This window comes from Falco rusticolus, chromosome 2 (assembly GCF_015220075.1).
Source record: "Falco rusticolus isolate bFalRus1 chromosome 2, bFalRus1.pri, whole genome shotgun sequence".
Taxonomy (NCBI): domain Eukaryota; kingdom Metazoa; phylum Chordata; class Aves; order Falconiformes; family Falconidae; genus Falco; species Falco rusticolus.
The window spans coordinates 79,584,089-79,607,800 of NC_051188.1; the positions used below are offsets into that span (position 1 = coordinate 79,584,089).

A 23,712-nucleotide genomic window follows, 5' to 3' on the forward strand; every position below is an offset into this window, starting at 1 on the left:
GAGCGGGGAGCTGCCCCCTCCCCAGGCGGGCTACCGGGCTGCCGAGCTGCCGGGTGGCTCTCGGCGCCGAAGGCCCGGGAGGGGTGCGGCAGCCGCCAGGAGACTGACGTGTTAATAAGCGCTCGGGGTGCGGGACGCCACCTTTCCCAGTCACTGGTCTCCCTCCTGCGGCTTGTGCTTAGCTTTTCCCACCCTCACGGTCGTGGAACAGGCTGGTGACGTTTGAGATGTGACCTCAGAGCCCTCAGTCTTCAGAGAGCTCCCAGTAGAGCTGGCTGGTTTGGCCTGTAAACAACGTCTTAGATTTAAAAACCATTCCTGCATTCTTTCTTTTCTGTCACGTTTAATGATGTTCAAAAATTCCTGTTCATGGATCTTATCTTTTTGTTTCACATCTTACGTTTTCAGCCTGATGATAACTCTCATTCATCTGCTCAACAGACCAGACGTGTTCCCCACACACAGCCTGGAGAATCCCACTGGAAATTCAATACACTCCCTAAATTCCAGCCAGAAAGCCTTCGGCATTCAGCTCGAGCCACTGAAATCCCACAGGATTTCCACAGCTGGCTTGGTGCACACCCGATGGCACGGTTGGAAACAGAGGACCCACATGTGCTCAAGAGGCATCACAGAAGCACGTTTGGGCTGCCACTGGCATGCCTGGGGCACTGGCATACCATTAGCAGTCAGGCCCTGCATTTCAGGGCACTCTGAAGAGATTTCTTTCTTTTCTATATGCAAAGAGCATCTGAATGGTCTGTATGGGTAATTCAGGGGTCAGCACACAGGGAGGGAAATGCTCTGGCACTAATCACTTCTGGAGCTTAGGCACTGGAAGTCACCAAACCGCTGTGTGATCTGGCCTGGAAATTCCCATGTTTCTGCATAAACGAATGGACTGTGCGTTAATTTCTCCTGTTATTTTTTCTAAATTGCACCAAACTGTGGTGGTGGCCGTTCTAACAGTGTTACTAGTGAGATATTAGAATGATGAGTCAGTCAGGTTTTTACATCATTTAAGCATCTTCTGCTTTCACACATACAACTGCTTTAATGTCACTTTTTTTTTTCTTCTCCTTTTAGTTACAATAATTCTCAATGACCTTAATATGTAGGGAATCCTCTGTATTCTGACTTTTCTCCAAACACCTCTACTCAGTTAGCCTCAGCAGTGATCTACATAACTCAGATGGCAGGTTCAGTTACCTCAGCCAGGCAAGAGCCTCCTGAACTAATATGGTTACAGCTAAATCAATGCAGGGGAGCATGAGGAGAGCTCTCCTTTCTCAAAAGGCCAAGAGGAGTAGAAGGGAGTAGCTCACAAGGAAAAAGAGGAGGTAAAGTACATCATAGACACCCTCAGTCCATTAATATGTATCAATAATACCCCAAATGGAAAAGACCTGCTTTATATTTTTTGTTGCATTAATGTTTCATATATGAGCTGCAGTACTCAAAACCAATCTCTCTTTAAAAAGATCTTATTTGCCTTGATACGAGGTAGTGCTTTCTTACTTTCTACAGAGGAAAAAGCCCTAAAAATCTACCTTGGCTAAGGGAGTTGATGATGATTGCATTACAGCTCATGCTCCCCTCCTGCAGATGTTGAGGGTGGGTTGTCTTGCTGAATGTGAATGGTACTTCACTCCTCTGCACAGCAGCAGCTTCACAGCGCTTGCAGGAGCTTGGCAGGACTTGGGGCCTGTCAGTGATACAGGAGGCAGGCAGATCACCTCACTATCACTTTGCAAAATAATTGAATGGCCAAGGTTTCACAAGGGGAGCCATGTGAGGATATGGGTGGTGAAAAGCAGTCGGCTAACTAAGCACAGGGAAGAGGAGGTGATGCTTCTGAGATAGGCAGCAAAAGGAGTGGCAAGTGGCTGGAAAACATGGAGGTCACTTTAGACTGTAGGTCAAAGCTTTACCACCCAAACCACAGGAAAAACAGGGTCATCTCTATACAAAGATATACTACATATTCAGGTAATTTTCTTAGTTTTCATAGGTAGGAATCTAAGTAGTCAGTATTTAGATAATAAATACATAGTATTTATTTATTAAGATGTGTCACTTATGTGGCATATGTGCCTTTTTGTTTTCAGTTGGGCAAAGATGAAAAAGGAAGAGAACTATTGCTAAATACCACCGCTTTCTTAAGTCACAGGAACCATTTGGGCTTCTGAGTTAATACCCAGTTACTAATTAGGAGTGCTTTCCATTTGGAACATTTAAAACCACTGAAATTAAACTTTGTTAGCTGGCAGAGCATTAAGAAGCTATGCATTTATTAACTCAAAACTGTATGGTTATCCCCACATAGATGTGTTATCTGCACAACCCCAGCATTTGACTAGGGAAGCCTAATTTGCATAATGACTGTTCTGTTAAGTTAATAAGTAACTGCAGAGTATGTAACTACTGCTTTGATTGCTTACCTTCTGCAGAACAGGATATGAGTGTTATCTGAAGCACAGTCCGTGCATTTCCTCCTTTCTCACTCCTGATGATGCCTCAGTTTCTTCTTTCACCTAAGGATGGCTGAATTATTTTATCTATGGTAAGGTAATGTCTCTATAAAACTGGTTACTTAGTCTGAGTGGCATATTAATTCTAAGCAGACATTGCAGCTTAGAGTTGTAAGGGAGAATATGTTTGGGATGCATTAGAGGTGCACCCTGTTAAACTCCATGACAAAAATAACTGGCTATTCTTTTGGCTTCAAATTTGATGTAGCCCAGAGAACAGCTGTGGCACAAACAGGAAGCAGTGACAAGCCGTTGGAGACACTCCCCCTAATGATCTTTAACTGCTCTTGCTCGATGTATTGTTTCAAAGTCCTAAAGGAGGAAAGGGTCTGAAGGAGGAAGAGTTCACTTTTCTTGGGAAACAGCCAAGAACGATTTCTTCATAAGATTTACACTGCTCTGAACCTAGAAGTGGCAGATTGCACAAACCTCTGTATGTCAGGATCACATTGTTTGACCTAAATGAGGGAAGCATCATTTAAAGTTTTATATACCCAGTTACAGTCTTGTGAGGACAACTACAGCTTATACAGATGCATATAATTAATGACAAGGAGCATATGTTTTGTAGGTTCTGGTCTTCCAGTTGCATTTGGGTTTGTTTCAATGTCAGATTAAAGTTAAGATTTAAGTATGTTATTATTGAAAGAAAGGTTGCTATCATCCTCATTTTCTTGTTCTTTTTCCTTTTCCGTCAAAGGACCAACATAATAACATAAATATTCTTAAGGTCACTCTGATCTTGCATATAAACTTCATTCAGCAAGAGGCCTGAGAGAGTCAGTGGATGTGCTGATCATCTGCTCTGCTCTTACTGCTGGCTCAGCTGGCAGCTGCTGGCACCGACTGTCATTCACCCTGGCAGGAGAGGGCAGCAGCTGCTGCAGCTGCAAGCTACCCTGGAGAAGCTCCTGGTTTGCCATTTGAGCAGAAGTCCTGGAGGGACAGAAAACTTCAGAGAAACCCAAAGCTGTTGCTGCTAGAGGTGTCTACAAACAGAGGCAGACAGTGATACAGCAAAGAAAAAGACTGCTAGGCACAGGACCCTGTAAGTTTACTCCTGCAGGAAAGGACAGCCCTGGACAGCCCTTTATCCTGCTTTGCAGGTCCTCACTTTGAATTTAGCCAGAGTGCTCCTCCATAGGGAGGAATGGCCAAAAGGCACTTTTAAGGCCTGCTACACTCCTGGCTCTCTTTGGACTTTACCTTGTGTTAGGAAATGGGAGACTTTTGGCAGTGCAGAGGTTTTGCAAGAAAAATGCTGTGCCAGGCCTGGCCTTGGGGGCTCCTTCCAGCACTGATTAAGCTTTGAAAACACACGTTGCACAGTGAACATTAGAAACAACAGTACTATTTGTTTGCCTTTATATTGCAATCAGTCTCTTGCTTCAAAGGGGTGATAAAAATACAGCAGGGTGCACACATCACCACTGATGTGGTAAAGGCAGCATGCTTCTTAATTGATGCAGGGTGCACTCCAGCATTCCTGCCCTCTAGGAGCCCCCTGCTCTATGCCCCTGTTCTACCATGCATCCTTCTTCCAGGGGCAATGCCCCTGTGAACCAGCTTCTCTCCACCCTGCCAGAAATGTGGCTCTAGGGAGCCGCCTTTTCAAATTAAAAAATTAACAAATTCAGAATTAATAGGAAGAGTGAAGGTAATTTGCCTGATTCGCAGTGTGGTTTCCTCACTTCACATACTGTTCAGTGATTACTGACAGCACTTTGTGAGGGCCAGTCCTTGGGCACTCAAGTCAGTTTGAGTTTTGCTCTGGGCTAAATTAGAGATGCAAATGACCATTTATGGCTTTTGGTAGGGCAGACCCGGGCAAGATTATGTCTTTTGACAGGAATTTAAAGAACAGGAATCTGTAGGGAAATATTTTGTTATCTCTTAGAAGACAGTCATTTACATCTTTCTCCTTATAAAAGCTAAAACCACAGTCTAGAGTACTCCATGGTCAGTATCAGATACTAGCAAAGTGTAAACTGGAGTTCTCAGGAAAAAACATGAAACCAGCTCTCTTCCTCCTGAAACTTGAATAGAAACCAGGGTGATTTCACCAGCCTTTTGGAAGAAAACTGGGATTAGGAATTAAAGTAATATCTAAAAGAGACTTCTTATTTGGGAATAAACATTTCAGGCCTTTTTATTATTCTGCAATATATACTACCAGACACACTTTTAAGAATTCAAAATATTTTTTTAGCTCATGGGAGCAAACCGTGGACAAAGTGGAATTTACTGTCACTAACTTCCATATATTGGGGTATTTTTCCTCCAGTTCAGAATGAAAACAGATTCTAAAATGTCAAAACCCTTTGCAAAATGGGAACTTCTCTCCACACAGCTCTTTTTAAGCCCTTTACAGGCAAAATGAAAGCTGTTCAGTATGTTTGTATACTGAGTAAAGAAAGCCTCTTTTTGTGCTCATAACCAAGCCAGGAAAACAAGTAAATGACCTTTCTAGGCATCCAGTTTACGCTGCCTCCTCCAAGTACAATTAACATTGGGATATCCTGAAGGTGGGATGATTAGAAAAGAAATGTTTGTATGAAAGCCATTCTTGAAATACCAATAATACTTTTTTGCATCTTGGCTAAATATAAAGTTTCAGTTCCCTCCTGCAAAATATCCAAGGGAAAGTGTTCTGCTGTATTTATACCCTGCCTCCCATTTCTCTGACCTAACTGCTCATTTTGAAGTACAGAGTGCATTCCGTTCTTCAGAAATAAGGGAAAATTGTCAAGTATTTTCTTTTACCTAAGGGATCTCCCGTTCCACTAAAGTGCTTGGTCACTTCTATTCCATTTAGGAAATTGTTGCTAATGTCTCTTCTCAAGACTTACAACAGTCAGCGTTACTACTGCTAACAAGAAAGCAGTTGATATTCATGAGATAAAAAAATACTTTATAGTCAGTATAAGAATAAAGCAGTGTTAATACTACATTTTTCTCTACTTTCCTCTGGAAATGGGTTTTGTTTCATTAAAAGAACAAAACCTCAAACCTAAGCTTACTTATTTAGTCATAGCTGTGACATACAGCTTAAGAAGTCCAGTCCTTTTGTCCATACTATCTGAAATCCTTAGCTGGTAACTCAGAATGGATTCAATAGAGAAGGAAATGACTGAGGTAGATGGGACTAATTTGCTGCCTCCCCATTCCTGTCAGCTTGAATACCTTTAAAGGTACTTCATCTTCTTAGACATGACTTGCAAGGCAACTGCTTTAGTATAAGCTTTCTGTTCTGGTCTACTGTGTTTTACCACGGTATTTGTAACTGTTCAGGTATTTGATTTCTATTAAAATAATGCCTTAGTCCTCCTTTCTCGTTTAACTGCCCTCCAGTGATCAAGTCCACAAACATGGAGAAATTAAATCGATTGGTAGTCTACTCGCTTGTTTCCATCTGTTTAATCCTCAGCAATTGTTTCTGTAGCCATTTCTTCACTTCCACTCAGCTCTCCAGGAAATTTAAGAAAAGTAGAAATAAGGGCAAAGTAACAAGAGAAAGTCTCCCATTTTCTGCTGGAAGCAGAATTAAATTATTCAAGATAAGTTCCTCAAAATAGATGTTCTTCTTTTGTAATGAAAAATTATCTATATATTGTTTTACAGATTCCGTTTAAAATAATACAGCTTGGTGTTTGTTTGGTTTTTTTTTAATTCTGCACTCTCAGTACATTCTTGTTCATTTTTCTGTGAACAGGTGGCTGAAGGTATGAGAATTGATCTAAGTCTCCACCCAGGGAACCTCCATCCTACCTAAAGGGGCCACTGATTGCTGTAGCAACAGGTCACGTGCAGCAGCTCTGCCCAGGACTCCTTCCAGCAGATCCTACCCCAACAGACACCCCTGCTGCCACAACTGCTTTTTTATAGATCTTTCCTTAGACGGTGGGAGGTGATTTAACAGTCCCACTGCCCACCCCTCTGGAAAACCCTGGGGTGAGTCAGAGTAGCATACGGTCAGCACCACTGATCTCATTTTTCTGGATGGAACCAGAGACCTGCTAAGCAACACACAGGGCTCAAATAAATGCCATTATTCCTAAATGTCCCCTGCAGTCATAGCAGTATCTATCTTTATGTAGGAGGCCTGGAGGGAGTTTTACTGCCCCTCCCTCTCAATGTTCCACTTGCTATAGGAATTTTTCTTCATAAGTAGCCTTTAGTACTCAGGTACCATCCTGGTCTGGCTGGGGAAAAGGCTGTGCTGGCACAGTGGTCTTGTCCATTGGTTTCTTCCTAAAGCTACTCACTGGTGATTCTCACTAGCTTCCTGGCAAGCTAGATGCGATGAAAGTAGCAGTCTGGAAACTATGCAGTCACATTAATGTGGCTCTGTGCCGACTCCAAAATTTCTCAACAGGCAGGATAGCTGTCTCAGCTAGATAGCTTCCAGACCACAGCTGGCTTACCTCCAGCCATTTCTAAGTGCGGCCACTGCTATACCTGTCTACTTCCATATATACAGGCATAGCTTTTGAAGTCTCTTTCTATTTTGGCTCTTTTGGACATTTTTTTTTTTTGTCTGCCAAGGCTTGATGGCAGGTCATATTTGGATTGCTGCCAGTGTTAATGTGAATTGCTTATACAATATCCCAGCTGCTCTGTTGGGAAAACAAAGCATGTAAAACTAATAATGGCAACTAAAAGCTGTGATTATATCAGTCTTGAGAATCCTGCTACTTGTGTGGAATAAAGCCTAAGTAAATATCGATTTTTATATAGTAAAATACTATTTAACAACCCAGTATTATATAAAGAAGTTATGAACTTTTCTGATCCCCTAAGACATAGAGATCACTCAGTGGCAAAACAGATTAGCCTTTTCCATCTGTGCAATTATGAATACTAAAATATACTTGTGCAATCTACTGGAAAGAAAATGAATACATTAATCAGCTAAAGGTTACCATAGTCTGCATTCAGACCTCTGTGCAACCAGCATCACCTGTTCAGCAAAGGAAAGACTATGCTGACATCCACTAACTTCAGTATGTTTTGCTACTTCAGGACTTAAGAGCACTAACCACTCTTGTTCAGCAGACATAAAATTTAACTGTCAACCAGGAAATTAGGGTACCTTTTCTGAGAGAAGCACCAGGAGAGGCATGCTAAGCATCTGTCAACTCATACATCTTTACTTCTGTTTGGTTTTGCAGACAAGAACATGCCCTTTTCTATTTCCTCTAGTGTGAACATTGCTAGAGGCTTAGGAAGCCAAACCACTGCCACGCTTGCTACTCAATACAGCCATTTACTGGACTGTATCTTTCATTTGTACTTCCTTCTGCAAAGGAACTGGCAAAATGACTTTTTTATTTTTTTCTGTGAGGCTCTAGATCGAATATGTTATTTAAAATGTGTTTGTGTGTGTGTGTTCTGTGTTTTTTTAACCATTTATTCCTGGCTGTAGACCTCCTTTTATCTCCGAGGAACCTCTGGCCCTCCTTTGATACTCTATACCAGCAGGCTGTTTTGCAACCAACAGCACAAGCTCATGCTGCCACTTCCCTCTGCATTTGTACTTACTTGACAGCTTCTGGCAACTGTAGTAGCTGCTGGTGACCAGCACCGGCATAGCAGAGAGAGCAGCTGCTCAGCTGCCAAGTGTGACAGCCAGCAGGTTTCCATGATGTTAGAGGAATGGGTTATGAGGGACGTTTATTTTAATGGGAGATGCAGTTTCTACTTTTAAGTATGAAAAAATATCAGAGATTTCTGCGGCTGTTTAGGTCACGCTTTTTGCAAGTCGCTTGTAACTGAAGATAGAAGGATACTCAAGCAAGTTTAAATTATTAAAGGAACTTAAAAAGGGCCAAGCTGACATCCATTTTAAAAATATCAGGATCCCACATGATGATGATAGTCGTTGTGATAATTTGGGATGGCTAATCATATATACAAACAAATGCACTGTGGTGGGTCTGACCTTTTCTGTTGTAAAGAGACAAATCTTCATTTTTCTGTGTTCGTGCCAGTCAGAAAAGACAGTGCCTGGGTGCCTCCCTGTGCTGGTACAAAAGTGCAGCAACATGATTCATGCAATTCACTGTTTTTGGAGGAGCATTCCCTGACTAGTTTTACCTCTGCTAAATGGTTGTTACAGCAGAAAAGATAAATATCAACATACAGAGATGCTTCATTCTGGCTGTAACTCCACCATCTATATCTGATGTTACCATGTGCTTTTCCACCCCAGAGAACTAATGCCCTCTTGGTAAAACAAGGGCACTTCCACAACTTGCCTGCTCAGAAGAACAAAGGAGGCTAGAAGTATTTCCTCCTCCAGTTCACACACCATCATCATACAGGGGACAGGACATGCGGAGAGCTAAAGCAGTGCTGGGACATGCATGTTTGTGCTCCACCTCCAAATGTTAAGAGCCCTCCAAGAGTTAACTAAGCCCTGTTGCCCAGGGCATCAGCCATTTCAGCTGAGCTGCTGAGGGTTTGGGGCAGATGATTTTTCTTTTGGATTCATAAAAGACATGGAGCTGTACTGTCAAAAAGCAACTATGCACTGTCCTTTCCCTGAGACACTGGATGACTGTCGGTTGTCTTATACTGCAACATGGTTCTGTAAAAGCTGTGCTAACGTGAGACCTTCTGATGCCAAGCAGTGGCTTTTGCTTTTATCTGTGAACCAAAACAGTCTCCTTAAAAGGTAAGATAGATGAAAATCAAAAGCAGTGTATTAGCTTTTCAAGTAGGAGCTTTCTAGCATTTGGGGACGTGTTATGAAGACTTTTTTAACCTCTGACAAACTGCTTGCAAATCTCAGCTAGAAGGATGTGAGCCTGAGCAGGAATCAACAACTGCCAGTGACAAGTTTAAAAGCAGCAGGTTGTGTAACACCCATCTGCATTTGCAATGGTCCAGGTGTAGCACCGAGACCCTGGTTCTGCAAACATTGTCATAAGGGAGGAGGGCTTGTTTATTGACTGGGAGAAAGTGAAGGAAAGGTGCCAGTGGGATGGCAGAGCCAAGCTAACCAATGTGTCTGCAGCGTTTGAAATATGGGGCCTAAGTAATATCACACTGGGAGTCAAAATTTCTTTTATTGGTATTACCAGGGCAGGCAGTGCAGGATGAGAGGGAAGAAACAAAATAAAACTGAACATTTTAGTGAGCATCTTAAGTGGGTTTCTTGTGCCAGGCAGGTGATACTTTACAAGGCATAAACAGTTATACAGAGAAATCAAAACCTGCACAAGGTGACTGTAGGCAGCTGTTCAGTTTGGATGAACTAACCAGCGCAGGGTTATCTGCACTGGTGAGGTGGTCGCTATAAAGAAATACAGCTGCAGCTGCAAGTACACGTTTATATAAATAACTAAGTTTTGAAATACGTACGGTTGCTGCAAACGGAAACGCCCTGCTGGGATGAGGGAACCAGAGGCAAAAGCAGAGGGCGTCGGGCCGCCGCTCCGGAGCGCCCGGGGTGGGAGAGGCCGCCGGGGTGACAGGTGGGTCGGCGGGGATGGCGGGCGGCACCGGCCCACGGAGCGGCTCCGCTCCCCGCGGCGGGCCGGGGCCAGGCCGAGGACTCGCCACCGCCCCCTCAGCCCCGCGGCGGCCGAGGCCCGGGGAACCGCGGGAGGCCGGGAGAGGGCAGCGGTTCCCCCCGGAGGCTTCGCCCACCGTCACAGAGGCGGCCCGCAGCCTCCGCGGGGCGCGCTGCCGGCACGGCCCGGCCCACGGCGCAGCTCTAGGCAGCCGCCGGCCCGGCCCGGCCCGCCGCCGCCGGGGTGCCCGGCTGCCCGCCGAGCCGCCCGGAACCCCGCCGTGGCGTGGCGCAGCCCGCCCCGCCGCCGCGGGGCGCCCTCCTCATCCACGGCACGGTGGGGAGGGGCCCAGGCAGACCGGTCCCGCCGCGCAGCTCCCGCGGCCGGGCGGCGACCCGCAGCCGCGCCCGGCCGCTCGGCTCGGCTCGGCGCAGGCCAGGCAGGAAGAAGGAAGCACCGGCGGCAGCGGCGGCAGCGGGTAGGCTCGGCGGGCGGGGGGCGGCCGTGCACCTGCCGTGCTCGCGGCGGGGGCGGGGCGGGGGCGTCGCCGCCGCTTCCCGCCTGTGCGGCGGCGGCCCCTTCCGCCGCGGGGCTGCTCGGGAGCGGTGGCCGGGCGGGGGGTGCGGCGGGCGCGGCGGCCCCGGCTCCCCGCCGGTAGGCGCTGGGAAGGCGGCTGCGGTGCGGCCGGGGCTCGGGCGGTCACCTCCCCGGCCGCCGCCGCCTTCGGCTCTCCGCTTGTTTTGCTTCACCTTTTGTCTTGCTTTCCTCCTTTGATTTCTTCATGGTCTTGGGTTGCTACGAGACCCCCTTCCTCCGCCCCCGCCGGCGGGGTCAGGCCCCGGGCCCGGGGGCGTTGTTCTGGGGGCGCCCCTGCGTGTCGCGGGCAGCGCCGGGGGTTGCGCGGCTGCCGCTGGGCGGCTGTAACCCGGGGGCAGGGGCCGGCCCGCGGCTGGCGCTGAGGTGCCTGAACCCTCCCCGTGGGGGGCGAGCGGCTCCTGAGGCCACCGGCACCTGGTAGCGCTGGGGAAGGCCCGCCAGGGGAGGCGTGTGCTTGTCGTGAGAGTGTGCTGCCCTCGGCCCAGGCTCGGCTCTGAAGGAGCTGGGTGGCAGCCCGGGCTGCGGCTGGGCCACCCGTCCCGTGTGGCGGCGGCTCCCGGCGCGGCGCGGCTGGCGGCGCAGGGTCCCGGGACGCTGCCGCGGGTTCGCTGTGCGTTCGCAAGGACTCTCCCCCCCTGTTGTTGAGCCAGGAATATGGCCGTTTAAGGTCCAAAGCTGATGGATTTGGCAGTTTATGGCTCAGGTGCAGAGCTGCTGGGCATTCGAGCACAGTATGCATTTGATCTGCGTGTGTCTAAAGGCCATTTCGAGTCCTTAAGGGCATCCTGATGAGCAGCACTTGCATTACCCGCTGTCTCTGCATACGCAGAATTAATGTCTGCCCTCCAGGGGGACCGTGCGTGATGGGGCAGGGGCCAGGCAGCCTCGCGCTGTCTCTCCAGCGTGCAGCACAGCTGAGCCAGGCTTCGCAGTATTTGCAGTGGTAAAGGCCAGTCACAAATTACTGTATTTTACTGAAACAGGGAGGGAGCTGTATTTCAGCCAGTGCAGCGGGAGCCTGAAGAAGCAATACAAAGTTTGGAAGGTATATATGGATTCAGAGTAAGTACCAGGATATTGCTTTATACGTTGTAGCACAACAAGGAGGAAGCAAAGTATTTGTTTTCACTGTCAGGTAAGATAGTTGCCAAAAATGAAAGAACATAAGACCAGTTCAAGTGATTGAGTTGGAGTTTGATCTTGGGCTTCAATAATAAAATGGAAATATAAAGGATGTGTTTATAAATTACCGTTTGTGTGTGGCAGCCTGTTAATGTCATTTCTGAAGAATAGCTTAGTTTTAAAATCTGGTTTAATCTGCAGCAGGATGTGATCTTTATAATCTGCTACCACAAGTTTTATTGCCACAAGTTTCTTCGCTTTTCTGGAAGGAGTTTTGTTTGTTTATTAAAGGCACGTGAATGTCAGAGGAACTTACACATATATGGGGACAGAGGCAATGTTGACAAGTAAATGAGACCTCTGGTTGCTGTCTGCAGTAGAGAAAATTAAATCAGCCCCTGAAATAGAATTAGGGTGCAGTTCTCTAAGCACTGCTGCTAGTCCAGTCATCTTTGCTGGGGTATTGTGGCTTTGTGACTCTGGATTTATGTCAAGGATACACTGTTAAAGAGGTGCTGTGAATATGATCAGTGGGGCATGTGCAATTAGCATTGAAATCTCTTGTAAGATGGGTGAAGTCCTTTTCTGTTTATATTAAAGCTGTTAAATAGTAACCTGTTAAGCAATTACTTTACTATGATGACAATTGCCTTGTCCCATTATATTTTAAGGGAACTGTTTAAAGAGGTTTATGACCTCGGATTTTTGCTGGCCTCTCGGTTTTTTCCCAGTAGATTTTTCTGTCCTCTCACTTAGTGTGATCAGTTAAATAACAGTTTCAGTGTTTGGGATAACTGTGAGAGAGGGGAAACGGGGTTTGGGATCACCCTGAAATAGGTCTGTTACTGGTGGAAGAAAAATTCACTCCTACTCTGTGCTGCTTGTGCCCACCTCTCTTCTTACCTTTCTTCTCCCACTGGAGAAGCTATCCACAGCGCATTTCAGCCGAACACAAAATTACTGACAAGCAGTTGTTGATTTGAAATTAAGAGTTCAGCTGGCCTAACTAGCTAGTCATGGCTGTAAGGGGCAGTCCTGCTTGTAGTCCCTGCCTTTATGTTCCTGCTGCTTTGGATTCGTCCTGCCTAGCAGCTTTTTGGTCACAGAGTGAGTTAATGTTCTATTTTCTTATGGATCAAGCACTTGAACTATAGCAGTATGACTGCAAGGTCTGACACAGAGGGAGGCAGGGACCTGCCGCTGGGAGTGGGAGAGGGGAGGAGAGTGTAGGGTTGCACTTCCTTTAACCTGCAACCCCATGATTATGGGTTTTGCTGATTAATTGCGCCAACAGTTATCTGATTTAGGGCAGGGGGAGGTGGAATGTGCCGAACGAGATTAGCAAGTCAATTCACTTTTAGGGGAGGGAGGTGTCAAGCTGAACCAGGATGCTGTGAAAAAAATAAAGGTATGACAAAAATGTGTTAGCATAAAGGAGCAGACTTGATGTTTTGGTGGGATACCCTGTTACGTGAAGAGGTGGTAGTTTTCCTTCCATTCCTGGGGAAAAAGCTTACGTGGGTAGTGAAGCTTTCAAGTTCTGGCTTTGACGCAGCAGGTTCTGTTTGGTATTGTCATTCAGCTGGCTGAGGAGTAGTAGTTTTGATTTCTGTAGTAAGATGAGGCAATAAACATGAGGGAGGCTCACACCTTTGCCTACCCGGTGGCAGCCTCTAAAATTCCCAGGTTAAGACAAACCCTTGGTCTTGGCAGGTATGTTTTCTTCAGAAGTGATTTTGCTTTAGCTCACCTCCTGCTGTTTACCAGGAGAGCTAGTCCTGAATGCTACCAGCTTCCATCAGGAGCGTTGCAGCAGCTGGTGCTAGTGCTAAGCCCAGTAGCTGGGCTCTGGGGAGGGTAGGGGTTATGGTGCAGACAGTGGTGTGTTATTTGTCAGGCTGCTGGGGTGTCTCTAGTGTTAGCATGCAGGGAGGCTGGGTTTGCACGCATGAGTTGCAGTCACACCTCTTGCCTGGAGTGGCTTTTCTCATTTTACTCAACCATTGGCTCAGATTTGCTGCGAAGTAACAATGCAGCTAGTTCCTGTTGCAGTACCTGTAATAAAGGGTACCGTGTGTCTTTATCTGTTAAGGGGCTTCCGCCCAAATTTGAACAAACAGGAGGGACTCTACAAGATTTTAAACCAAAGTGGATTGATGCTGCCACAGTCTCTCTTCCCTGAATGTCTTGTAGGTGCATGAGCCTGCCTTCTCCCTTGTGCTGGATGAGCAGGTGTAGGGAGCTCAAGTGGTGAAAAAGCTTTTTTTCTTTTCTAAGTTTTCTGATCATGTGGTGCTTTATGCAGTAGTGATACTGGGACAGGGAAGTTGGGCTGGAAAAGGGCGTGCTGGCCAAGTCTTGCTGGCAGTATTGTTAAGCAGCACCTACTCTCTAGCTGGAAGAGTCTCTGGGCTGAAAACGCTACAGTAATTTTTTTAACAAATTTCAACCTCATGAATGTTTCAGATGTGTTAAGATGTCTTTGTAAGCTGGGGGATTGCCTATTTGTAGTCTTTCAGGGACAAAAGCAGAGTGTTTTGATGTCAGTCAGCTGGCTTTGGATCATGTTCTAAGTGCATCTTTCCCTTGTGTCCCCACTCTTTATACTATGCTGACTTCTCAAAATAGAGTATATGTAATCAAATTGAGAAAAGGCTGCAATTTATATTGGCTTAAGATTCTCCATTACATTTTTGATGTCTAGAAGATTAGTTGTGGTAATTACTTGTCTCTGAAATAGATAATTGCTGATTCAAATGTTATGATTAGAAAATATTACACTAACTCAATAAGAATATTTACTTGTCAGCTTCTCTTATTTGAAGATCAGCAGTTAACAAAGGCAGAGTGAAGAATTCGCCACGTCACAACTGAAGGTATATAAAAAAAAAGGTACAGGGAGATCTACTCAGCAGCATATCTTCCACATTCGTTAACAGCCTATCATCACACAGCTTTGGGAGGATCTTTGTTACACATTCTGGAGAACAGTTAATGTTGTCATAAGTACATAATTGTGTCGCCTAAAATTTGATACCAGCTGTAGAGTAGATGGCTCAGCTTCCTCCGGGCATTCGCTTCATCACTTCATTTTCACGAGATCAGTGGTAAGTCTTGAAGTATGGTGGTGATCTTTGTTTTGGACAATGTGAGTTTGTGCTCTGTTTTTACTTTTTTGTTTTTTAATATATACAGCAAGTAAATGTAGCCAGTTGTATAATAAATAAATATTGCTGACACCTAAAAAGTGAGATACTTTGTTAGGGGAACACAGACCCTTGCAAGTCAGGTGTGCTAGAGAATAAAACCTTTTGTCCTTTTCTTTGTGAGATATATATTTGAAGGGATATATTTCAGATTTTAATTTACAAACTCTTTAGGTGGGAGGGGTGCTTGAGGTTAGCTTTCTTAACCAGAAGTATGTTTTCTCCCCCATAATTTGATGTGTAATACAGACTTGCAGCATGACAGTTCTAGTTCTTGCTACTGTAGTATTTAAAAAACTAAATCCCAAAACAAACCCAAAACCTCTGCTTTAGGAAAACCAATTCAGGAAGTTGAATGAGATGGAATACTGAGTCAGTTGTGTGTGGATAATAAAATAACAAATGAAAGACCAAGCACTTCCCATTTGAGCAATTTTATCATATGGTTTCTCTAGTAGAGCAGCAAGGACAAAGTAATTTAAGTTTTATCACTGGTGAGGCGTTTTCAGTTACCTAAGTGAATAAGTCAACTCACAGGATATTTTTTTTTAATGTCTCTGTGAATATACCAGAACTATAAAACAAGACCCTTGTTAGTAAAAGTTTATAAGGCAGAAAATTATTGAAAAAGGTTAATGAAAAATTAGAGACCATAGTAGGCTGTGTGACATCAGATCTTTATACGTATATATGTACTTTTATTTACAGATGTTTAATTTTAAGATCAGGCTAGAAGGAAGTGGTAGATACACTTTGCATATTGTTAAAAGCACAATCTGAAATGTGCTGTAGTGGAAAATGGACTAGATCAGATTGTTATCTTTGTTTAACGCTTGCAGTGACAGGGAGATTGAGATGCCCTTTTAATTCAGATGAACTGCAGAGAAAGATCCAAGGATCTCGGGGGAAAATTCCTTCCTAGTCCCAAAGCTGGTTAATTACATTCATGTGCTTTAGCTGACAGTATGCACAGTCAGTGTCTGTCTCCCTGTCCATCTCTAGAAATGGCTGATTTCTGTTGCTACCAGCAAAAGTAAAGCAACATCCTAAAAGCAGTAAGGAAAGAAAAAACCCATAGTAGCCAAACTGGCAATTCACAGAGCCATCATTTATGTCCTAATTGTACCAGAAAACTGGATGAGACAGTGAAATGTGAAATCTCATTATCAGTATGTTTAATGTTGAACTGCCTTTAAAATAGCCCCCAAAGGAAGATTGTAAACAAGGCAGATCAGCTCCGTGGACACCAGAGTACTGCATGCTGTCCTGCCTATATCTGGGTGTTACCAAACTCCCTTCCAAAGACAGATCTGAGCAGATTTTGCAAAACAACGTAACTGCTAGGGTAGTTCTACAGACTGTTAGAGAACATGAAAAAAAAAGTTGGGTTTCACTATTCCAAGATTACCAATGACTTCTGTAATGTTTTTATGTAACTTAGTGCTAAAATTAAATCTGAATAAAATAATTTTCAAATACTGTTGTTTGGTTTTTTTATATTGTAGGTATAGAGCCTTCATTTTCTCTCTCACTTTCTTCTTGTATGCCAGCTTCCATTTATCAAGGAAACCTATTAGTATAGTTAAGGTAAGCAAGGTTGCATCCTTGTTAAACATCCTTCTGTTCCTGTCAAACACGGAAGTAGTTGCGGTTTTTTGGTATTTCCTTTTGTGAAAGGCAGTGTTAAACTTTAACTTGGAATGGTTCAAAAGCTGAAAAACTGATAAAGCTAGTACATAGTGACGTTTACTTGATAAACTTCGGTGAGACCACACCTAGAATATTGCATATACCTCTAATCTTTGGGTTTAAGACTTGAAACAGCCATGCCTACACATAATTCATGTGAATTTATCTAATTAATTATAGATTTTAGGAGTTTACAGATTTACACTCATATGTTTGAGAAAAATTGCTTGTAACTGATAAAATTCTACTGGCATTTGCAAGACTGTTCGAGTATTGTTGAGCATTATAGTCATAGTTGTCTGTACACTTGGGACTCTGTTTCCAGTGAAGCTGGTGGCAAAATATTATCTAATCCTAGATTTGTTAATCTTCAACCTATATAATTTGTCAAACACAAATTAAATTCTTGAGGTCTGTATTGTATATTGATAAATAACAATGGGCAAAGTAGCTTGGCGTTAGTGAAGACTTTTGAAATTCTGCATCATTAGAAGCACCAGTTCACTATAGCATGTGGTTTTGACCCACATAATTACATTTTCGTGTAATGGTGGTTTCGCCAAGCAATTAATAATGGATAAGAATTCTACTGATTTCAGTGAGTTTGACACAGGTTTATGTAAAGCAAGAATTGTTAAACTTGTTGCTGTATGGAGTTTAACAATCAGAAGTGAATTTTCCATTTTCAAATTTCCTTTCTGTATCAGGGAGAGCTACATAAGCATTGCGCTGCTTCACATGAAGTTGAACACGATTCTTACAAAGAATATGCTGCGCAGATTCAGCCTGTCAAAAAGCCATCTAATGTATCTCAGTGTGGTTGGGAGCCATTTGGTAAGAGATTATATGCCTCTTGCTATTTCTTCCTCGTGTGTGGAGGGATTCAGGAGGTGAGGAGATATGTATGGGAGGCGTGTTTTGTTTTCCGTGTTCTCACTGATTTTTCCAAAGAAAGTTAAGTTGTGACTAACTGTATGATGTCTTTTCTACTTAGTCACTGACATTATTTTACGTGTTACAGCTATGAGATGGTTTTAAGAGATCAGTTTTCAGTCAGAAAATGGAATTTGTCTTTAGAATGTCTATTAAGGAAAAAACAGTGAAGAATTAAATAAGTCATAATTTTCTGCTGGTTTAATTCAAGGTTCAGCAACCATTTAAATGAAGTTACTTGGTGTTTATCTAAACTGGAACTTTTCAGAGTCCTTACCTACCAGAAAAAATACTTTTCTTGCTTTTTGGGTGACTATTGCAGAATAGAGCTGACAACTTACTGAATAGCTTATGAACCTGGCCTTTCACTTACATAGAAAAAAATATTTGCCTACTTACAATTAAATTTAAATTTAACTGTATTTGAATTTAATAGAGATTTTTGAATCATTCCTTGATGCTTTTGTCACTACCAAGAACATCAGCAAAGTAGAATAGTCCATTCTGTCAGTGTGCCGTTCCACTCTGGTCTATCTAGCCACCCATTCTAATTATTATTTAATTAGCAATTAAAAAAAAGTTCTACTCTGTTCAAAGGTAATTAAAGGCCTGAGCTCTGGGTTTTCTGTGGACGAAATTCTGTGTATTAACTGCATGCTGCAAGGTAATCGGTCTACTGAAATTTAGTCCAACAGGTTTCCAAATGTATCAGGATGCAGTTAAGCTTCGTTTCTGTTTCTCGTCCCTGGACCAAGGGGAAACGGTTTGCTTGTCTAAAACACTAGTTAGCTTTCTTAATGGAGACTTCTGAGCTCCAGTGTCCTCCTTTTTCCATGAATACACTGCACAGGTTGTTGCAAAGCTACCCCTTTGGAATGGCACTCTAGACTTGTTCTTTCAGCTCTGTTTTTCAGGCGACATAGCTGGCAAGCTGGGAGTAACACTGGAAGAAGGAATGCTTTCATAACTGTGACTTTATTCTCAAAGTCAATGGGAATTGTGGCTCCTTGCAAATACACAAACTGTCTTTCTTCGTATGAGCTCAGGTCCCTTGAGACTAAACTTGGTGTTTCTATCCGGGTGGAGTCCCTGCTCCCTCCATCCTGACTGCAAGTCCTATTTAGCTGTGATTATGGTAATTTGCTGTACAGAGCAGAATCCTGTTTTTTCATTAAACAAGACTTCTATCTCTATGCCTTATGAGTAGTTAGTTGGAAAATGAAATTCAAAAGGCTGCAACCATTTAAAAAAGATATATTAAGTTGATTCCTTAAAAGCCTATATGATGATGGGTTTTTTTAGCCATTTCAACAGTTAGGACCTCACACTTTTGCAACACATCTTTCCACTTCTAATAAAAAGACCGTTAAAGTTTGGGTCTTCTTTTCTCTAAGGACCTATAAGAAAAGGCTATTTTTTATTAATTATTAAATTTAACAACAAAAAGTTGCTAATAACTGATGTTCTTTCAAATGATATTTTAAATAAGGTAGACTTTCAAATGGGTCTACGAAGATTTTACTAATATGTTACAGGCAGAAGAGTCAGTTGTAGTGGTTGTTGTTTTGATTAAATAAAATATTTTGCAAAATGCATGCTTGTGTCTAAAAGTGCCTATTGAAAATTAAATGTCAGTGTACCTTCACTAACATTTTTCTTGTCATATGCAAAAATGGTTGGGAAGTTATTGGTACCTTTAACTGATAATTTGTTTTGAAAATTATTCTTAGATAAGAACAACTACAAACAGTTACTGGGAGCACTGGATTACTCATTTTTGTGTGCATATGCAGTTGGAATGTATTTAAGGTAAACTGCGCTCTTGGAAACCTGCTTTGTCTTTTCCTGTTAATTTGTGGAGCTGCACTGCTTCTAAGATAATGTCCTTTCCTACTGCAGTTTCTGGTGAAGAGAGTAAGAACTTGGTTATTGAGGAAAAAACATCATCATCCTGAGTCCCCAGTGGTACCCTTCCTGTTGGTGTATAGAAAGCTTCTTAGCTGCACTCATCCTGACTGCTTTGTGCAAGAATGCTTTCTGACTTGCAATCTAGTCAGTCTTTTCTTCATATGGAATGTGAAGGAATATATTCTGCAAGTTGGATGATAAAGTTTGAGGACAGATATATTCCAGAAGTAGACTAAAGTGATTGTCCTGGCTTTCCCTATAGTCAAAGGACAGAAGCAGACACCTCCTAAAAAAAATAATACCAAACCAATCTTAAAATGCACAATATTAGCTGCTCTTTGGAGATGCTTCTTTTTACTGACTAAAACCAGAACCTTCATAACTAGAATCATTAGCAAGGGACACAAGTCTCACTTTAAATGGCTGGAGACTTGTCCCACCTTATGGATCATTTAGAAAATGACTCTGTAAGTAAATGACTTCCAATGCACTTCAGGTGAGTATCTCCCTGGAAGATAGCTGTGCAGATGTTGGCATTTGGCAATTAGTGAACATGAAATGTTTGCTGGTTTTTTTCTGTTGAGTGCTAAAAATTGCTCATTTGCTGCTGTGAAGAACAACAGCGTTTACCAGTATAAGTTTCTCCTCAGCCAGAAGTAAACACAAAATATTCTTTATTTGTGAAGGCTGGGGTATGATGTAATTTTTAATTACTGCTTTTCTTTTTATTTTCTTCCACGTTCCAAGTGGAATAATAGGAGAACGGCTACCTATCCGGTACTATCTGACAGTTGGGATGCTTGCTAGCGGACTCTTCACTGCGATGTTTGGATTGGGTTATTTCTATAATATACATAATCTGTGGTTTTACATAATGGCCCAGGTAGGCATGATGTTATTTAGATACTCTTGAATTTCTGTGGTGCTGTTTAGTGTTTTATTGGAGTTTTTCAGTTGTGAACAGTGATTAGTGGTTGGATGGGAGGCTGTAAATGCTGGCATACATTGTTGTTGATGACAGGCAGAAATGATAGAGTGGATAGCCCCAGGCTTATTTTTGAAAAATGTTCTTTCTAGTGGAAGAAATCTTTGAAAGCAAATTAAAGTGTTTCAGTCTGTGTCAAGTCAGTGATCAAATCCTTGCAAGCTTAAATGTGGGCAAGTTTTAAAACAAATTATTTACTTTTGTCAGTCTGCCAAGACCTGAGTGATGCATCCTGACTTTCTCTGCAGGAAAATTACATTTATACTGCTAACGATGAACAGTCTCCCACGTTGGTGTGGCTGAGAACAGGCAGCTTCTGTAACAAGATTCATTGTGTGGGATTTTTCAGAGCACTTGTAGATCTAATCAGGTGTCACAAGAATATTTACTGTTGACCTAAAATGGAATTTAGGTCAGAACCAAGATATTGTTAGCACTTCTGAGTCATTTTGGACAGGTCTGCACCTTGCACTGCTCCTTTGTGTTACTGCAGTAGCGCTTTCACTGCTGGCACATTTGATTGGCATTGTGCAACATGGCATGCAGTGATACTAACTTGGGTACTGCAAGCATTTATAACCATTTCACCACATCATCCACTTAACTATGTCACTGCTGCAGTGCTCTTGGCTTCTTACCTGTTTCTAAGACAGGAGCTGGCTCCTGTAGGGATAAGCTATCTATCTCTACCAGTGCTGCACTGCGTTGTGTGGTCAGTGGGTCCTGTAGTACTGAGGGTGGTCTCACGCCACAAGCCTGATTGGTTTTTGCTGGGTAGAGCGAGGTTGTTTCATTTTATGTTCAAATGCTCATTGTACATGTGAATTATTTTATTGTGATCTTTGTGTAAATATGTAGTTCTAGCTAGGGAGCGTTTTAGGAGTTGAGATGAGTTAGCATTGTGGTCCGTGCAACATGAAGGGTGAAATAGTTCTTACTTCAGCCTGAATACAATAAGTTAAGTTTCTCCTCTCAGTTTATTTACAGGTGTCTGTTAAGCATTTTAAAGTTAATGTTCAAACTTACCCAGTCTCCTAATTTTTTTTTCTGCTTTGTTTGATTGCAAACATGCTTTGCTGTATGTTCCAATATGCTTCTGTTTAAGTGTAGGCGGTTAATTTCTCTGTTCAGTTCAGTGCCATGTGATTTTGGTAAGCATGTGATTGAATTACAATCTTTTGTGGTTTAAGTCATAAAATAATTAGAGAGATGTAGGCAGAGGGAAGAATCTCCACAAAACATCATCAATTGTTTATTCTTGAAAAATAACGCTTTCAAAACCCCCTGCTCAATTTCTAGATTCAAAGCATTTGTGTAGGCTTCCTCTTCCCTATGCAGCACTTGGCAGGAATTGTGTAGGAACCTGATTTATTATAGGGTATGGTTATTTATTATTATTTTTATATACTTTCAGATAGCTAATGGGTTGGTGCAAACTACTGGCTGGCCGAGTGTCGTTACATGTATTGGCAACTGGTTTGGAAAAGGAAGGTAAATAATATGCAATCCAAAGTTTTGGAAGTACAAATCAATACATTCTGGGCTGTAATATGATATAGTCAATGTAAATATCTTTTTTTTTTTTTCTTCAGTATTTTTGGGGGGATGAAACAAGCAGTTAGGTAGATCTTTGAGACGAGTTCCATTTGTTACACTGATTAGTAGTTTATACATCGGTTTGAAATATTCTCCCTCATGTCAAAACAGTGTTCTGTGGTAGCTCTTTAGTGTGATGCTTAATTTTTCAGATGAAAAATTTCAGAATTGAATTAAGAATAATTCTTGCAAATGCTAACAATCTAAACCCACTTTTAATAAAGGCTGTTGTTATGCCATTTTAATATGGAATTTCCTTTGTTTTCATTTGTGTTTCAAAGCAGTTGTCTGGGTGTAACTCTAAAAGTATCTTTTTGTCTATTGTCTTTTTTCTAACACACACAAAAAAATTTAAAAATTTGAAAATGTAATTAAAAAAGAAAATACATCTGCCAACTGATTTAATCTTTCTCTTTGTCACTTTAAATCATCTTTTTTTTTTTTTTTCCCCTTAATCCTGCATAGAGATCACTCATAACATTTATTTTGTCATACCATACAGGATTTTCCATGAATTTTGCAAGAGTTGCATGCTAAATCCATTTGCTTTAATAATGGTTGGTGCATGTAGCATATAGTAATGCTACTGTAGTGCCATCCATTCTAGATACATACCATTGAATGAACTTTATTGTCAATCAGTTCAAAAGAAGGACATATAAAAATTATGTATATGCTTTCTGTATAAAATCACAGGATAGCTAAGAAGTAATAGGCTCAAACTAGTTTTCCATAGTTGCTGCCACCTTTTAGGTGAATGTTGCAAAATGGAACATTCAGCAGCATTTCTGGCTGCTTATGGTGTATTTTACACTATGTAAAAAGCTGACTGGACAGCTGAGCCCAAGCAGTGGTGGTGAATGGAGTTTTGTCCAACTGGTGACTGGTCACACATGGTGTTCCCCTGGGCTCAGTACTGGGGGCTCGTCCTGTTTATTATCTTTATTGACAATCTGGATAAGGGGATCGAGTGCACCCTCAGTAAATTTGCAGACACCACCAAGTTGAGGGGGAGTGTTGGTCTGCTTGAGTGTATGAAGGCCCTGCAGGGGGATCTGGCCAGGCTAGACCAGTGGGCCAAGGCCAACTGTATGAGTTTCAACAGGGAGAAGTGCTGGGTCCTGCACTTGGGTCACAACAACCCCACGCAGTGCTACAGGCTTGGGGAAGAGTGGCTGGAAAGCTGCCCAAGTGGAAAAGGACCTGGGGATGTTGGTTGATGACCTGCTGAACGTGAGGCATCAGTGTGCTCAGGTGGCCAAAAAGGCCAACAGCATCCTGGCTTGTGTCTAAAAGTGTGGCCAGCAGGACAAGGGAAGTGATTGTCCCCCTGTACACAGCACTGGTGAGGCTGCACCTTGAATACTGTGTGCAGTTTTGGGCCCCTCACTGCAAGAGGGGCATTGAGGTGCTGGAACAGGTGCGGAGAAGGGTAGTGAAGCTGCTGAAGGGTCTGGAGCAGAAGCCTTGTGAGGATAATCTGAAGGAAATGGGCGTAGTTGAGCCTGGAGAGGAGAAGACTCAGGGGAGGACATTACTGGTCTCTACAACTATCTGAAAGGATGTTGTAGCAAGGTGGGTGTCAGTCTCCTCTCCCAAGTAACAAGCAACAGAATAAGAGGAGATGG

At 42.9% G+C, this 23,712-nt stretch overlaps 1 protein-coding gene and 1 long non-coding RNA gene across 11 annotated transcripts in view; one reads left to right on the plus strand and one right to left on the minus strand.

Moving 5' to 3' along the window:
• Positions 1–5: 5 nt before the first annotated feature.
• On the minus strand, positions 6–9,982 carry LOC119142986. Its single transcript, XR_005102535.1, has 3 exons — positions 9,897–9,982; positions 2,442–2,534; positions 6–285 (listed from the first exon to the last, which is right to left on the minus strand). It is a non-coding gene; the product is annotated as an uncharacterized LOC119142986 (long non-coding RNA).
• A 390-nt stretch (positions 9,983–10,372) lies between these two features.
• Positions 10,373–23,712, plus strand: part of SLC37A1 (solute carrier family 37 member 1) — a 43,275-nt gene continuing 29,935 nt past the window's right edge. The window contains exons 1-8 of one of the 10 annotated variants that reach the window (XM_037376614.1): positions 10,373–10,526; positions 11,629–11,707; positions 14,577–14,874; positions 16,479–16,560; positions 17,370–17,496; positions 19,326–19,404; positions 20,251–20,386; positions 21,903–21,979. In XM_037376614.1, the coding sequence (XP_037232511.1) occupies positions 14,819–14,874; positions 16,479–16,560; positions 17,370–17,496; positions 19,326–19,404; positions 20,251–20,386; positions 21,903–21,979 (557 nt within the window). In that variant the 5' untranslated portion in view covers positions 10,373–10,526; positions 11,629–11,707; positions 14,577–14,818. Of the gene's footprint in view, positions 10,527–11,296; positions 11,708–11,733; positions 13,176–14,576; positions 14,875–16,478; positions 16,561–17,369; positions 17,497–19,325; positions 19,405–20,250; positions 20,387–21,902; positions 21,980–23,712 lie in introns of those variants that run through there. The other 9 variants (XM_037376615.1, XM_037376613.1, XM_037376616.1 and 6 more) reach the window with 9 other exon arrangements.